Source organism: Pezoporus occidentalis, unplaced genomic scaffold (genome assembly GCF_034315485.1).
Source record: "Pezoporus occidentalis ecotype Australia unplaced genomic scaffold, CSIRO_AGI_Poc_V1 ctg50, whole genome shotgun sequence".
NCBI lineage: Eukaryota > Metazoa > Chordata > Aves > Psittaciformes > Psittacidae > Pezoporus > Pezoporus occidentalis.
The window spans coordinates 1,875,501-1,893,939 of record NW_026915836.1 but is presented as its reverse complement, the minus strand read 5'-3'; the positions used below and the strand labels follow the sequence as shown (position 1 = coordinate 1,893,939).

Here is an 18,439-nt window from a genome sequence, read left to right as displayed (position 1 = left end):
GCAGCCCCTTTGACGCCGCAAGCGGCCTTTGCTGCCATAGCTGCGGGGCTGGCACGGCTGGCTGTCTGGAAGCTGTATGAAGACGCAGGCATGGTTAAAGATGGGAAAGAAAGTCTTTCTCTGAAAATTACGGCGTACTTCTTAGAAATAGGGACACACGGAGATTCTTATTGAAGCTCTTTGGTTTTCTACTTGCTATTAAGTGCTTGAAATGGAGAAAGTCCTCTAAGTCAGTAAATCTGCTGAAAATAGATTGCATTTTTCACCTGTTTTCTTTGGGGGGGGGTAATGTTTTCCTATTTATAGGAGATCATGATGGCCCAAAGGACTTTTAGAATACCTTTGCTGTTCTCCATTCTGGCTGCATTCGTCATCTCTGCCCTAGCTGAGCAACACGTAGCAGAGAGTCAACATGGAAATATTCGCCTGGATAAGAACTTGGTACAAGATAAAGAGTATGTGTTCTGTGTTCTAAAAATCTAAACTTTGCTTCTTAATGATTTGCTTATCTCTTAAGTCTTGTTATGCAAGTTGGACATAAGCCTAGGGCACCCTTTTCCCCAGGATCTTGTATGACTGGCTAGAGTCAAATGTGAGACACGCTTGTTTGGTAAGTTTGTAGAGATACCAGACTTAGAAAGGTCTCTCTGAACCCTTTAGCCTTAATCATACTATAAAGATTTTTTCACAGGAATCCTGCTTACCTAGATCAACATAATTTGGACAAAAATCACATTCTGAACAGGTAGAGCGAGAGGGGTTTTTTTCATTTACTTCTTCATACAGACAAAGCAGTGGCGGCAGCAGCAAGTCAAAATCCCTGAATACTGTGTGTTTCACTGGGAAAGATCTTCCTCCAGTTCCTGCTCTTTGGAAGGCAGTCAGAGGAGATTCTGGGCACTGCTTCAGTTGTTTTGATAACCTGCTAAGTAGGCCAGAAGAAATAGAAATAGTTATCTAAAGCACTAGAGGCTACTACAGCACCTGTAACAACCAACCTTTGTACCCCCTTCATCATAGTATAAAACAGCAGCGTTTGGTTGTCCTGGTTGTCCATGGTGCTTTTAGAGATACAGTGTTTCCTGTGTAAGTGACTGTCTGATCAAAGACTAAATTTGATGTAAACAGAGCATTAAATATTAACTGATGGCTATGTTATGAGGTTTGTTTGGTTTTCTTCTTAGCCACATCATGGAACATTTGGAAGGTGTTATTGAGAAACCAGAATCTGAGATGTCTCCACAGGAACTGCAGCTTCATTACTTCAAAATGCATGATTATGATGGCAATAATTTGTTAGATGGGTTAGAACTTGCTACTGCTATATCACACGTCCACAAAGAGGTAGGTGAAATTTTGTATTGGCATGTGTATTTGGAAACAGTTCTGACTCTCTGTAAGTGGTTTAAGGTAGAACAGTTACAGCACATCTTCAGTGCAGTTACAGTTTTGCCTGAAAGTTAGGTTATTTCCCCCCCGATAGTATTGTTTTGATTTATGAATGTGCTAGCTTTATCACAGCTTTCATGGCACATGGCAGTTTTCCAGAAGTCTCCATTGTAGTTTAAGCTTTGGAGTGGGGAAGGACTGTAAAGTGAACATGGTTTGTCAGAGGGGATATTTTGGTATGCAGGGATGGCAGGAAAGAAAAAATAATCCAAAATGGGATAATGCTCACAATGGCTTATAGAAATAGCATGTGATATAATGCTGTTTGAGGTTCTAAGGCTGCTGTTCTCAACTCCGAACTGTTACTTCTGAGATTACACAAACCGTAAGTGACCTCTTGCAAAAAATTAGAAGAACCAGACATGGTCAGCCTTAGTTTTAAACATGAATTCTCTTTCCAGCTAGGAACATCTAAGGACAAGGTAGGAAGATACAGTCGTTAGGAAGACATGACTAACCCACCATCTCATACTGACTTTTTGGAAGTTACAATTCAGGCTAACATAGCTTCCTGTTTACACCTGTGGCAAAACCCAAGAACAGAATAATGACTTGCTGTTCCACATGTAAAGGCACATCTTTGTCTTCCCTTCGCTTGCAGGGAATGTTACGAAGAATTTTACTGACTTCGAGCTAGTGTTGGATTTTTTCACTACTCTGTTACTGTCCAGCTCTGCATTTTGCAAGTTCTGTCACACAGGAAGATGTTTCTGTGCTGTATAGAATCTATAGTGTATGTACTACACCAAGAGCCAAAGAAAGAATACATCTCTTAGATTATTATCTGTCATTATACTCTCTGCTATTCAGCTTTCAGAACTTTGGCTAAGCATACTAACTAGGTACAGAGTGCTTGTTCTGAAGCGCAGAGAACTTGGACTTCATAGGCTTGCACCTGGTAAAAGTTGCTTATCCTGGTATAAATGATTACATAAAATGTGATGCTGAATTAGACACCAAACATGAATAGCTTAACAAAAAATTGGTTGTCAGTAACCTGTCACATGTGTCACTAGACGGGAAACACTGTTAAACTGTTCCATGTGGTTTTGGTTTTTGTAGGAAGGTGGTGAGCATACCCAGGCAATGAAAGAAGAGGAGCTGATTAGTCTAATAGATGATGTCTTAAGAGACGATGACAAGAACAACGATGGATACATTGACTATGCAGAATTTGCAAAATCACTGGAGTAGGGTTTTGCAGGTGGCTTGTTTCCCCTTCTGACTACATAGAAATGTGAACCAGTCTAATGTGATTCATACTGTCTCATACCAACCTCTGTGCTGTGAGAAGGAGAGGTGGACCAGTTCCAGATGAATTTATTTGAAAGTTGTGTGTGTTAAGAGACTGGCTAACTCAGAGCAAGAGCCATGTTTGACTTTGAATCTTCATCTCTGATGTTTTGAATTGAAGCATCAACAGTACTCACATAGGGTGCCACTGGCAAACTCTTAAGTAGCTGTGTATGAATACTGAGGAGATCACATACAATCTTAAGTTTATATTTTTGTGTCATTGGGTTATATAGTACTTTCTTGCTTACATCTTCCATTTAAACTTACTAAATGCCCAGTAAGCAAAAGAAGATTATTGCATATAGTTGTATTTCAAGGGCAAATGTTTTTACGTTCCCGCTTGTTTCAAAGGAAGTTTGCCCATAAGTACAGGTGCTTGAAACAGCAATTTTGGAGGAAAAGTGAATGTCATTTCTATTTGAGGTCCACATGATACCTATGGACTTCTAACACAGTCTTTGAAGAAATCCAGTATTTCGAGATATCCGTACTTCCTAGCATACCCTTGTATTTCACATATAAATATATATACACGTGTGTCAATTTTTTCTCATCCTTCACAGATTTACTTTTTATGTCTTAATTTACTGATTTTTTTTTTTTTTTCCCTCTACCTTCCCTGGTATTTGCTTAAGAAAATGAAAGTATTTTTATTACGTTTATATGTTGTATTAATGCTGCATAGCATTTACTAGAGTAGCTTCTGCTGTCTCATTTTGAAGGTCACAGTAACAGTAAATCAGTTTAATACAAGAGTTTCTGTTCAATTTGGTTTTTACAGTATTAGCCAGGAGGATAATCTAGGTGAGAAAGTAATGCTGCCTTGTTAAGGTTTAAGTTCATATTCCTTGACACTTAAATTATGGTATTAATTTCAGGAGGTGTTTCATAACTAAAGAGTTTCAGGGTACTTGAGTGTTTGCAAATTTACATGGTTGTTCTAGGAAAGTTTTTGCTGTCTTGAGTCAATATTCAGTAAATCAAGCAGTGTAAGGATATTGGGGAAGTGATGTATTGCTGTGCTATTGGCATTTGGTGACTATAAAACATAACCAAAATCTTAAATTGCATTCAATCAATCATTATCCATTAATAGAAAATCTAAATGTCAATGTATTTCTGTAATATGTATAAAGAGCTATTTTCTGTACAAAATTATTCTTATACAAGAGAAACACATTTGTAAAAGAAATTATTTCCTCTGTTTAAATGTTTGTGCAATGGCTCTTAAGTGTCAGACTTTTTTCTTGAACTAATTATTTATTTTGATGCCTTTTGGGGGGCATGTACAAGCAGGGTTCATGCACTCTGGTCCTAGACACAGAAGGCTGGAAGTACTAGTGAGGAATGTACTTAATTTTCTGATCTGTTTTTAGGTCAGTCTCTGTTAGTAGCAGTCATCTTAAAAACAAAAGTTCTTTCAGTTAAATTTTGTTTTAAATATCTCTTTTCGGGGTAATTGATCTGGAGCGAGTGTTGAAGCAGAAGAAAGTATAGAAAATGGCTCGGGGTAGGAGGGAAAAGGCTAAGCTCCTTGGCTTCCAGCACTCAAAGCAGGTTGCCTGTAGGTCTGCTTGAGTCTTACGTGCTCATTGCGTAAGCCTCTGAGGTTTGGATTATTTGGGATGAGAGAGCAAGACCAAGAAACTGACTTTTATGCACTACTAAAAGTTGTGTTTGTCTTATCAAACGCAGTCTGTAAACTTAGTCCAGCCTCCACCTGTGGGGCACTTTCACATACATACGCTGTATTTATATGCGTATTTATTAACTGGTATCCTGTGTGGCAAGACATGCACCATAGAAGCTTTATATCAGATATGATAAAGGTAGGTAATGTTTACCAGCTATTTTAAACTTGGTTTAAAGGGTTCGGAAAAACCCTTATGTATAAATAGAAGAATTACTTACCAAGAATGTAGAGCAGAATTGTCACCTTGGATTTTGTGATGCCTGAAGAAACACCAAAACAAAATTTCTTCTTTCCTGGAAAGAACAGTCCAAGAAATACCACCCAAGCTGAAACCTGCGTCATCCCATCTTTACTCAGCCTCCTAAACCAAATACACCTACTTAATTAAGTGCACTTAAAGATAAATGGTTTAACAGCTGTCCAGGGAGCTTTCTCCATTACTAAGGAGCAAAGTGCAAAATTGCTGAGAGCAATGGTGAGTCAGACTTTTTATTTTTTGATGTAACTAATCGTGTGCTAGTTGCACCCTAAATATACTGGTACAGGTCATATATAGATATATATATAGTATTTTCTATTTCACATATATAATACAGGAAATACAGCTGAAGTACTCATCAACTATAAAGCTGTTTTAGCTTCCACAGAACAGTGCTATCTCAATTTCACAGATAAATAACACAGCAGAAGACTATATAATTTACTGAAGGTCAATTACATCCCTGGCAGAAACAGAAAAGGGGCAGAATGCTCCTGTGCATGATCTTCACCTCTTCCTAGACTATGATCCCAAGGAAGGGATTAGTTTTCTCTACTAGAAAAGAACACACCTGGCCCTCCGTTACTGTGTACTGTGTGCCCGGGCTGAAGTACACAGCTTATCTGCTTTGTCTCACAAAATATTGCATAATCTAGCAGCTAAAGAAAATGCTGAAACAGGCTCTTGATGCACTCCGAAACTGAGCAGGTTTTTATTAGGTAATCTAGATCATCGTCTGTATGTGAAGGAGAAAAATCAACTGCTTGCCCAGTGCCTGTCAGGATGCTGTTAATGACAAGAATGACTGCCCAGCAACAGTTTTAATGGCATATCCACGCAGACTTAGCTACTTTTCTTTTGTTATCACATGAATCACCTATAGCCTCAAACTGTCTTAGATTCATTAAGGACCGGTTAAACACTTAACAAATCCTCATTTTGTCTAAAGTACTTTTTAATACTACGATTCACAAGCGGAACAGGAATGCAGGAAAAATGTCATAATCGGTACAGCCACTAGATAGCGTACTGACACCGCACATTCGTTCCCTGTGGTACCTAGCTAACCTGAAGTAGGTATCTAACCCGCCTGATTGCAGGCAACGCTTGCTCCTTCGTCTTCCAACACCACATTGCCAGTAGGATGCCCACGTTTTTATTTACACCTGTCATAAAAATTGCCCATGCCCGCGGACTCGTTACTGGCAATTTTCAATGCTTAGGGAATCCAAATGGACTTGAAGTGATCGTAAACAAACTGGCATTGTAATATTGTGAGTAAAAATAGTTGTGCAACAAGGCGTTCTAATAGAAGCACCAGGCTTGGCCTGACTTTCTTGACCATCTGTGGTTGACCTATGAGAGGGTCCACCAGGTATCTGCAGCGGTCTCAATATTACAGAGCCTTGGGTGGCATGGTCTAGTTTGAGGCATCCTTGCCCATGGCAGGGGGGTTGGAACTAGATGATCTTAAGGTTCTTTCCAACCCAAACCATTATATGAGGAGTCTAGGAGGAGCTGAAGTCGTACAAGTTTTGCATTAGATGTCAGTAAGAGCTCCTGTTGCTGTTCTTACAAGGCATAGGTCCAGTGTGGTCTGCTCAGCCATTTTTGCTTAAGATGAAGCTTATTGGTTTTTTCTTCCTCTCCCCCATTACTGTCTCACTGCCTGTTGTGCCATGAAACAGCTGCATAATGTTCTAAGGTTTTAGTAAAAAATGATAGGGCAAGGATCATTTCATACCCTAGTCTGGATTATCTATTATCAGAAAGTATTTGCGTTCTGGACTTTTCATCTGCACAGATCCACGTCGCGTGAGATCCGTTATAATGGTAGTTATTGACTTACAGATGGGTTCTCTGAAGTTACACTTTTCTTCCTATTCTTTATGCTAAATTCTGAACGGCAGCTTAAGTCTTACGCGCTAAGACACACTGTAATTGTCAGTGCCTTCTTCAGCTGAGCAGCACCTACACGTAGGTAGAGGGCAGTGTAACATACGACTCAAAGCCTGCTGCCCGATAAGACATTCTACAAGGAATCAGTACTGCACTGAACACAGTGTCAACTTCTGCCACTTGATCTGAGTGACTGACAGCACGAGATGTCAAGAAGGCAGATGTCAAGGAAGTCAGGGAATGGGTAGGGAAGCTCTCATAAGAGGCTAATTAAGTGAAAACCAAATTATGGACAGCTGTCAGTTCCTTGAAGAAATGGTAGTGAGAAACTAAGTACAACCTCTGCCATTATAGGGGAAAGTAAGGAAATTCAGCAGAACTCAGCTAATTCATAACCATTTAATTGACCACGAGCATAAGAGAGAAAGAAATCTGTAAAGCAGAGACTAGGTCAGCTGGTTGAGAACCCAGCACAATACTCCATAAACTGGGGGAGGATGGTGCAAGCAGTTAGTAAAGATACAATGCACAAGATGCAACCTGCAAAACTTAACAGAAGTAAAAGAAATTTTACAGCTAAGGTGGCAAGAGGAAAACAAAGGGAAGTTTGGACCACTACCCAAGTATGGGGGGGGGGGAGGTACCAGCAGCAGAGGACATTAAGGAAGCCAAAAAGTTTAATATCCTTTTTTCCCCCTCTCTTTTTCACCAATCTTTACTAAAAATGTCAACATGAAACAATTATTACCAGGAAAAAGGAATAACATTTCAGCCTAAAGTCTGCAAAACCTGCTTAGAAAGTAACCAGTGAAGTTAGATGTTTTCCAGTTGCCAAACTCTGATCCGCTTCACTCTAGAAATCTTAAAAGAGGGTGGAATCATGGCTGCAGATGTCACATAGCTTGAAGTTATTTATTTAATTGTATTTTTTGCAAGGCCTTTAGCAGTATTTCCTATAATATCCTCATGAGCAGGCTAGTGAACTGTGATCTAAATGAAACTGCTGTGGGAAGGGGCAGGAGGTCAAGTCTAGTTGGGTAGTTGTATCCATGGGGTAATTCCTTCATGATCTCTCAAAGTACATGTTTTGCAAGGAATACTGTGGACCTTGGTCCCATATCAAGTTTTAGTTGATGTTCTTTCATTGAAGGCATAGAAGATGGAACATGAAGTATGATTATTAAAGGAAGGACTGAAGATTTTATAGATGGTAAAAGATCAGAATTTAAAATGATATATTTAGAGAAGTCACCTGAAATTGATGGAATGCCATTATGCAAAATACCATGTTTACACAGAAATAGTAACCTGGTTTTGCCTGCCTAGGTACCAGTCACAAGAGAAAAATCCAGGGACTACAGTGGAACAAGCTGAGTACGAATGGCAAAGCCCTCACATTGGGATGTCAAAGGGGTCTTAAAGATGACTGAAAGAGTCCATGTGGGCTGCTCCCCACTGTTAAAGTTTCACCTGGGAGACCATACCCTGTTTAGTGCACCGCACTTAAGAAAGATGTGAAGTAGTTGGCAAGAGGCCAGAGGAAATCAGCAAAAGTGGATAAAGGTCCAGAAAACATAAGGGAAGATTGAAAGAAATGCAGGGATTTTGCTGAAGAGGTAACAACTGAGAAGAAGGAAGGTTAACAGTCTTCAACTAAAAAGCTATTATAAAGAATAAGAAACTAATATGTTCTTGGTGGAAAGATCAGGAAGAACAAAATAGAGAAGCATAAACCAAACCACTTAGGAGATTTAGATTAGACATTGGCCAAAACTTCAATATTAACAATAAGATAGTGTGGCTTGGGGTGACATGATTGTAACTTGATCTTGGGATAGAAAGGTAGAGCTAATGACTTCCCTAGATCCCCTCCTTGAAAGCCTGTCTCTCAGTGACTGTGACTGTCAGTGTCTGTGTGGACTTGTATGGGGAGGAGAAGTATCTTACGATGGGTTCCACAGCTGAGAGCTGAACACAGGAAGCCTGTGAGCAGCTTCTCGGAGAAGTCTTCTCCAAGATGACAAACCATCCTCCTCTCCCCCTGCTGTAAGCCTTTCCTCTTCTCCTTATCATCTTTGTAGACTCTTACTGAGCCAGCTGTATTCCAGTTTTCTCCTAATCCATACAGATGTCAGTTTTACATCTCCTTACCATCCTAATCCATTTTCCTGCTTGAAAGCCCCTGAAAACTTGTTCACCTCTGCCTTCCAATCGGGCAGTCCTTCAGTCCCAGAACACAATGGCTTTTTGGACAGTCCTGTTACACTCACTTCCTGTGCTGCATGGCAGAGCAGTACGCAAAGAGCAATGATGTCCTGCTCAGGGTATGTTCATGTCAACGGCATCCAAGTGTAAAACCTCACCAAGTTCCTACTGAGCATGTTTCAAAATGTGATTGTCAGCAGCCAGAAGTGAACACTTTGAAGAAGAACAAGGGGAAAAAGAGCTTATCTCTGACTCCGAGATAATGGTTTGCTTAGGATGCAAGTCCTAGCTCCAGAGCACAGGGACACCGAAGCTGCTTCACAAAAAAGAACAGCAAAAACATTGTTAAGAGTCCATAAAATGACAAAGTGAGTTCCTAGCCCTGTTTTCAGCAAGTACCCAACTATTTTTGTTGGCACTGAGAGCACAGTGTAAAAGCATCCACACTGAGTCAAGACAAAGGTTCATCTAGCCCAAGAGCTTGCTTCAAATGGTGGCCAAGGGCAGATAGTGATGGAATAATAAACACAGAAAGCATGGTGTCATACTCCTCCTAAATACACAGGCCACAGCAATTTGACTTCAGCAACAATAAAAAACAACAGAAGTCAGGAGCTCAGAAAGATCAAGGCTTAAATGTTAAAGGCTTTCAGTATTATTAGCTAAAAACAAGGTCTCATGGGACATGGGCAGTGTCCCCTGGTCAGTGGCACATGCTGGATAGACTTCACTGTTGAGGTTGCTATGCTATAACCCTCAATACAAGCCAAGGGAATGATGCAGTGAGCAAGTAATGATCCCAGGAGACCACAGTAATGCAGTGGTATAGCACAACTATACTGCTTCCAGATGTCACATTCTTCTTAAAGTGAGAGAATCTGGAAACTGTCTAATGAATAGTTATTTGTAATTTATAAATTATAAATATGTGTTGTATTACAAATATTAATTGTAAATTACAGTAATTTGCCTCTGGTTTTGGTCACACTTCAAGAGCCATCTTTAAAAATGACCCAATTGTGAGAGAGCCCTAAGCACATATTTTGAAATAAATCCTCTTTAAGAAGAGAACCTTATACCTCGGAACTTATTTTGTCATAAAACCAGAAATAAGCCACAAAATGTATATGCTGAAAAATAATATTGACTGAAGTCTCATCATGTGTGGCCCGTAGCCTTCGGGGACTGACATATTGGCACAAGTCATGACAGGTACGATTTCTTTTTTTGACCCAGGAAAGAGCATTGCAATGATTAAAATGATATTTGAACTCTGTTCCATTTGGGAGAGGTCTCCAGGGACTGTGCAGAAGGGACTGCAAAGGCATGTTGTTAACCTCAGCACAGATTGCATGTGAATCAGGAAACACACAGCTGAGGATTTTAGACAGCAGCAAATGCAGATAGGAAAAGTCTCAGGGAAGGAATATGTCTGTTTAGCATCCATGAAGGGTTGTATAGAAACCTTACATATGCCACCATAAATCTATGAGCACATTGGCACTGACTAGTTAAGATCTCCAAAGATCCCATAACCCATATACGTACACACAGTGAGGCAGGAACCACTTTCAGTAACCAAATAATTCTGTCACCAGACAGCCTAAAACTATTCAAAGGCACCATTTCTAGCCAAGACCAACAGATTTGAAATATTTCTTGAATCTTGAGGCAAATGAATTTTCAGGATATGACAAGCCAAAAAGGCTGTAGGAAAATCTCCAAGCAGATGATCTCATTTTTTTAGCCATCATCTCTCTTAAACACCTTGACCAGTTTCCTTCAACTCTTCCAAAAAAAATGTGTCCCAGAATAAGATTAAGCCTGTGAAGTCGTAGGTGTATAGGGCTAATTTTGGCAAAGGGAGGGATAGGAATAAAATCAAGTTTATAATGGAAACTTAAGGACATCTGCAGTTTACTGAATACTGTTCCGTGTGATCTCTGTAATGCATGATCTTTCCATTGTAGCAAAAATATAAAGTGCTTTTATTACCACCAAGGGGAAAGATCACTTCCTCCATATGAAGTCCTACCTATGAGACAAAAAGACCTGGCAGGTCATGCAAGCATTTTTGCTTCCTGCCCCTAAAATGTTCATAAGATCCAGATTCATTTCCTAAGGTCTGGCTGGAGGATTTGTGCCGAGTATTACACCATGTTGGCAGTGCGGAATGATGGCCATTTCTGACTGCAGATGTGCCTCTACCACAGACCCTATTAAAATTACAGCATGGATTGACATACCCAACTAGCTTTAAATTAGGCAGCTAAGGTACTGCTGGCACCATGGCAATGCCACTGCAGAATACAGCACAACTGCAGAACTGTAAAAGCAGAGCACAGTAAATGGTCAGATATTTTTTGCAGGCCAACCTGAACACTGTCTTCCTGGGATAATGACACTAAATGGACCTAAGCTATCTAGTTTAATGGGATAGGTTTGTCACCGCTCTAAAACATCTGAAGGCCCAGTAGTGTGGGTAGTTAAATTATTCAGGGTGATTATAAAGTCTGCCTCTAGATAATTCCTAGCCAATAGCTCCTGCAATTCACATTGATGCCCAGTTTGGGAACGCACAACACACACACAGAGTTTTTACCGAGATTTGGAAATCTTCTGAGTTGCACAATGGTTAAGGAAAAGCTCCCCTAGGGACCTTACACAAGCCCTCTCAGATCTGTGTGGCAGTTAGAGGTCCTTTCTAGGGGCTTGTAAACCTCACTCTGATGTAAGTATCTGTAGGGAAAGAGTTATACAGGCTGCAGATCAGAGAGCGCATTTCCACCCAATGTGCAATCGAGCTGTCATCCGTGGGTACTATTCCCAGCAACAGTGTGTTACTTTAGATCTGCTCAACCCCATCTCACCCCTGACCTGCACCCATGCCATTTAGTTCTGGTCGTCAAACCGCCTTCCAACACAACCGTCTCACCTGGGGACAACTCAGTTCAGCCTGAAAGTGGTTCCTGTTGACCTCTCCAGCATTGCTTTGAAATGTGAAGGAAAAAAAAAACCCTGATTCATTGGACAAAATTAAAGTCATCTAAAAGTCACCAAACTAACTCATCTCCAGGAATGAGCAGTTGGAGCCTGGTGTTCAGGCCAGCAAGGACATCTGAAAAACTGCTCCTGAGGATCAGGATGTGACAGGGAACACCGGTGAGAAATACAACTGGACGGCAGTGGAGAAGGTAAAGGATGAGCAATGGAGAGCTATAAAGCCACCATACACATCCAAACCTGAGATGTGCTCAAGCTTAAACCATTAGTGCCCTCTTCCCTAATTGTGCTCCCTAGTGGCGTAATCTTAGTCTGCTTAAAACAACTTCTGTCAAGAGCATGGGTTACAGTATGGGACTAAATATGTCAGTGGACCAAAGTACAGCCTCAAAAGACATCAGCCATTATGGAAAAGGTTAAAGCTGTCAAGAATGTCTACCCAGTTGAGAGCATTGGATGTGGAACCTCATACACTCAACTGTTTATCTGCAGCTCCAGCTTCAGCCTGAGCACCAACCACTGGGGAGCATCTAACTGCAGATGCTTTTCCTGCTCCCTCAAGAAATGAGAAATGTACAGTTTCTGTCTCAAAATTTGTGTGGAAGCGGCTTTTCAGTGATGCATGAGAATGGAAACACCATGATTATTCATCTAGGCATGAATACCACACACTTCAGTTGCTGGTGACACATGGCATGGGAAATTTCAGCTCAAGCAGCTGAAAGCCTGGCAAAATTATAAACAATCAAAGACAAGGCCTTCTAATGGAAACTGTTGGACAGCATTAGCTATTGGGCCACTGTCATCTTCACTGCCAGCAAGTGATTTAATCTGTCAGTTATGGGAGCACTAGGAGTGATGAATAGGTCTTTGTATTCATCCACAGCAAATATGCACCCAAGATGACATATGATGTGGGGGTTTTTGTCCATACTCCACTGGATCTCTAGACAGCCATGAGTCCAGAAAGAGGGACTCCCAGGTTGCTGATTAGTGTCCTTCCTCCCCAGCTTGACTTGTCCATCGTTACCTACACAACCTAAAAGCCCCATAAGTTTGCCCAGTTTTTCCCTTGGTTTTAGCCATCCCCAATGGCCACATTTATGACCTAGGTGGCACAGGGGCGCAAATGCATCTTGTCCTTGGCTGCCAGCACAAGGTAGTGCAGCCACAGGGCTCCTCTGCAGAGCCATGCTACTTAGACCTGGGCAGGGCCACACTAGCAGCTCAGAGTTGTAGGGTGACCACACTCCAAGAGGCACTCAGCTGTGCTGGCAGCATGGGGAGCAGAGCAGGGGCACAGGGCTGACCAAGCCAAATGACTCCTTTGCAGAATGACTTCCTGCATTATTAGTGAGTGCACTTCTCTGACTCCTTTTGTTGCTGCAGCAGCACAAAAGGACCAGAACAAGGCCAGCAACTAATATCATGGTTTTACTTGCTGTAACTGAAAGCAGAGTATGCTCTATCAAATGTTAAAATAACATTTTAACAGGGACGATGTGAATGCTCCATCCCTGGCGGTGTTCAAAGCCGGGTTGAACAGAGCCTTGGGTGACATGGGTTAGTGGGAGGTGTCCCTGCCCATGGCAGTGGGGTTGGAACTTGATGATCTTAAGGTCCTTTCCTATTCTATGATTCTATCATTCTATAAATGGAGCTTTACATAAAGCCAGTTACAGCTCTGCCAAGCTCTGGTGGACACAGTGGTCCACTCTTCCCTGGCAGCTGGCTGGGCTGGAAACTGGATGGAAAGAGCCACAGCAGGACAAGAGTGAGGTTTACCATCTGGTCAAGGTCATTTATTAGCTTGGCTTTTCTAATCCTTGGGAAGCCAGTGGCAACTAGTCCTAAGCCAAACCCCTTCATTGCCATAGGTAAAAATGCTCAACAATTCAAGTGAAATGAGATGATTGCAAAGCTTCCAAGGATATTGCCAAATGCCAGCCAAAACCTCTCTGAAAGGTCTCAGTTTAAGATAGATTACTACATACTACCTCTACAACCCCTCCTCCCAGGGCAGGTACAGCTTTTGAACTAGTCTGTGTTGTAACTGGTGTGAACAACTGGAGTCTATCACTGGCCACACTTCAGCACATTCCATTTCATTTTGGCACCACCCCCAAAGATTATTTCGGCTGTTCAGATGAATAGGGTCTATTTATTTTTAATCTTATTCTTGTGATCAGTTATTTCTTAGCACTTGATCCCATTGTGAACAAGGTGCTCAGACTCCGTTATCTCAGGCAGACCTTAAACAACATGAATGATGTTTTTCCTCTCTCTTTTCCCTTATTGAGCTACCCTTAAACATACATACTCATGACTCTTAAGGGAGAGCTCACACCCTTAAGGAGTGAGGCACAGCAGAGAAGAGATCAGTGTGAGTGACTGGGGATGGCGGTGCAGGATTTGGAAAGGATGGGGCAGAGCTGCCTCCACCAGATCTGTGCTGGGGAATTGACATATTATATCCACAGCGCAAAGGCTTGATTCCCTGCTGTGCTGCTGGGATGTCCTGTCCCAGAAGAGCGGGATGCTACCAGTGGGCCACAAACAGAGAAAGTGGGGGAATCTTTCCTTTCCCCATTTTCCTGCAGGCCAGACCTGGGTTTCTGGAGAGCACATTTCCTCCATCCTCAGTGAGCAGCTGGACTGAGGGCCCCGTCAATCTCTACTTTGGCGTACCGTGAAGGTTTGAGTGGTGGTGTCCATCACTACCAGAAAGCAAGCCATGCCCCCAGGAGCAGGACTGGCAGGGCTGCCTCCTAACTTTTATCTTATCTTGCCATTGCAAAAGAACCTGTTGAAGTGCTGGAAAGCCATGAACTCTGCCTAGGCACTTAAATCCATCTCTGTTCAATGAAATGACAGGAATGAAGTGCTTAGAGCTAAGTGTGTGCTTAAGTGCTTCACTGAAAGGCATAAACCTTAAACCCAGGCAGTGGTCAGAGGATGGGAGATAAGGAAAGAAGGGTACATTCACCTACAGCCATTACTTCTGAAGGCACAAGAAGGGGTCTACTGTGCAATGTGAGTGAAGCCAGCTGCATTTGGGAACCATCAGACCAGAGCTGAAGTTAGACTGGGACACTACACAGGAATACCTTTTGCCATTTGAACATGACAGAGAAAGACCATGCAGTACCATACCTGTGAACATGCACGTCACTTCAGGTGCCTCACAGGTTCATTGAACAGCCATCAACCCAGATAGTTAGAGAGAAGGTACCATCCTCTCGGTGTGTTCTCTCCTTTTGATCAATGACTCCCAGAAGCCATGCATGATTTTCATAAGGCGAGATAAGAAGCTGTCAGTCGTAGGAAGCCTAAGAGTGAACCACAGAGAAAATCAACATGGTCTGAACACAAGAAACATGTCAAACTGTAAAAACAGATTCCTTCTTTAAAGGTAAAATAAGGGGGTGATTTGACTAAGCAAGCTTTGATTTACAAGTAATCCTGTAGCCATCAACAAAATAGGATGAAAGTATCTATTCATGTGCTCCAAGAGTGATTTGATAGGAAACAACTGAATTACCTCTTGCTGTGAATTTGCCCTGTGTTATGCCTTGCTTCCCAGGCTGCATGACATCTTCCCTGTAGACATCAAGTTAGAGAGAACAAGGAGGAGAAAGGGAAATTGCAGGAGAGTGAAGTGGGAGAAAATCACAGAGGAACACAGTATGTAATAGTTCTGTATGATGTGTCCCATATATCATATATGTGTTTTGACTCTCAATAAATAGACTTACATATTTACTTACATAAGTGACAGGGAAGACTTAGATGGTCATTTAGGTACTGGAATGTTGTTCTCTGCCACTGGGGCTCCGGGTGATTCACATCCTAGCTACCTCCAGCAGTTTTGGAGTCAATCCGGCACTGCTGGTAAAGAGAGAATGTAAATTCCATTACCCAGATCCACATGGTGGAGTTGCTCGAAGCAGGATGGGAACCGCTAGCCATGAAAAGCCCCAGCACCTCCATTCCTAGCAATGGGGAAGAACAGGATTTCCATGGCTCAGCAGAAGAAAGGACCAACTTGAGTCAAGCGCTGTCATCCTCCCCTGCTCCTCCGCTCTTATCCCACTCTGGGCCTTCCCATGACAGCACTTCCCAAGTGGGGAGAGGGGGAAACCTGAGGCCATTGCTGCCTTCTCAACATAGTGTTTGCCTTGAGGAGGCCGAGCCACCTGGGTTCACCTAGGTGGAATACTCTGGATGGGGCCTCCATTGACTATATTCTTTTTCCTTTCCAGCAGAGTCTAAAAGTTGTCAGCAAGAGACAGACAGTTTGGGATGCTGGGCTTCAGTGGGGTTTATTTTTCTCCCTTTGGCTATTTGTGCCAACTGTTACTTCATGCATACGAAACACACAACTTCCAGCCTTTCCTCACTGGTATGGAGTAAGAGTTTGGCACATGCTGAACACAACAAGCAGAAGTGAACTTGCTCCCTCCTATCTTCAATGTCAATACCTGCCAGTAATTGCTTGGAGAGTTAGACACGTAGTCGTCTTGCCGTCACCTTAATTCTCCACATTAAGAAAGGATTATATAACAAATTACCCTGATTTAGTCTGTCTTCCAGGGACTTACCCAGTGGATCGCTCTTCTTTATTAAATTAGCAAAGAAGCTTTTGGCTTTCAGACATGTTACAAAATCCTTCCCCAGTTCAGACCACCAGTGCTAGGGATTACTGAAGCACTCACTGCCCTGGAACCACCTCCTTGCAGAGCCTGAACTCCAGCTGACCCATCACACAGTGAAAACCTGTGCGTAGACACAAGTAAACTGACCTTCTGACGTTCACCTTCCAGCTCAGAGAAACTGATGCCCCAAATGGACGGGGTCATAGAGCCTGAAGACTCTTCCCTGTGCCCTTTTAAATATAACCCAAAGTTCAGACATGGGGTATGTGCCAATGGAGTCTCTGCTAATTTTCTCTCTGGTGATGGCTTAGTGGGAAGCAGCAGTTGCAAAGCCCAGCTAGATGCCTTTTCACCAGTTGTGCAAGAACATTTCCATTGCCTTCAGTGACGGGGATGTCTGCTGACCAGAAGGGTAAGTCACAAAGACACAGAGCGTCTTATTCCTCCTCAGCTGACTGTACATTGGAGAACTAATGCTTCTTTGATACCGAATTACACAGAAGGGAGTCTTCTGATCGCTAGCCATCTGAAGGCCTGATGCAACACCCACTGAAGCCAAAGGCTGTTTTTCTTCTGCCTTTGCAGGCTTTGGACCATTGCCTTACCCAAAACACTAAACCTTTGAGTATTTCAAGCTTTAGGGTCAAACCCCCTTTCTTTCTGCATTCTCTGCTTTTAGCTGTAACAGGTCTATGTCACCACCACAGTGCTAGATTTGGTGGCAAACAGATGTGTGAATCAGTACAGAAACAATCATATCATCCTTTTTTTTCCCCCTTTCCTTTCTTCAACTTCTCCCTTGAGGGTATAAACCAAATGGCTCCAGATAGGCCTTTCTCATACTCCTTGAAGTTGCAACACCATGTTTTACTGTGCTAGAATGAGATAAACATATTAACAGGGCCAACAGATGACTTCTGATAAGACTTACAAATATTAGATGCTACTGCTTGATTTTAAGAAACAATTCCCAGGTTTTTTAAAAAAAACAAACCAAAGTTTCTTACCTATCTCAAAGAAAAATGCCCAATGAAAACAAAATACACAATAAAGAAAACTATACTGTGATTTTTCCAAGACTAGACAGCAAGCCTGACCTCCTGTACACATCTTCTTATTAGTCTGTGTTGCATGCCTTTGCAATTGATCCTGAATTGCTTGTGAAAGGTGCTGGCTTGAAATGTGGGGTACCTCAGCTCACCCATATGTCTGCATTACCTTTACAGCCCAGGCAGAGAAAGGGTGCCTGTCCTCACTGTTCTTGAAGCAGATGCCTGAAGAAGTCCTAAGGGGCTGACTGCTGATGACAGCTCTCAGTGCTGCCCATCACCGGGGTTTTCACATTGCAGACATGCACTCATGGGTATCTCATGCAGGACTTCAGAGGGTGGTTAGGTGACCTCAGCTTTTTGCCACCACTGTTGGAGGCCACGGGTGAGCCAGAGGTGGAGGAATCTGTGCTCCACTAACGATGAATTCCCCATGCAGTAGACAAAACAGAACCTGAAGAAAATATAATCCTCTGTTTTCAGAGTCACTGATACTTACAGCTATTGGTTGTGACAAGTAAGTGTTCTGGTTAAACGTGACCTATACTGCAGCATGCAGTTCTTGACTGGCAAGGTTTGATGTGACCACTGTGGGTCTAAAAAACCCATCCCTCTTAGTTCTGATTCCTGTCATTCTCTGCTATATCTTTCTTGCCCATGCAGTCACCTCATGACCTGTTAACCCACATTGTTTTGAGAAAGCCCAGTTAAGAAAAATTCTATATAAAGCCACATTTTCCTCCAGTACTCTCATGCTCTGCCTACCACGGTTGTAAAAGAATGGTGTTTATCCAGCTGCACAAATTATCAGTAATGTTCAACAGAAGTTTCTCTTCAAAAAGTTTTTATGGGGAATCATAGAATCATAGAATAGTTAGGGTTGGAAAGGACCTTAAGATCATCCAGTTCCAACCCCCTGCCATGGGCAGGG

The 18,439-nt window shown here is 42.2% G+C and overlaps 1 protein-coding gene across 1 annotated transcript; it reads left to right on the top strand.

Moving 5' to 3' along the window:
- Positions 1–273: 273 nt before the first annotated feature.
- MCFD2 (multiple coagulation factor deficiency 2, ER cargo receptor complex subunit) lies at positions 274–3,494 on the top strand. Its single transcript, XM_062637024.1, has 3 exons — positions 274–455; positions 1,185–1,344; positions 2,512–3,494. The coding sequence occupies exons 1-3, from the start codon at positions 313–315 to the stop codon at positions 2,641–2,643; spliced, it is 435 nt and encodes a 144-aa protein (XP_062493008.1). The 5' UTR covers positions 274–312; the 3' UTR covers positions 2,644–3,494.
- Positions 3,495–18,439: the final 14,945 nt, after the last annotated feature.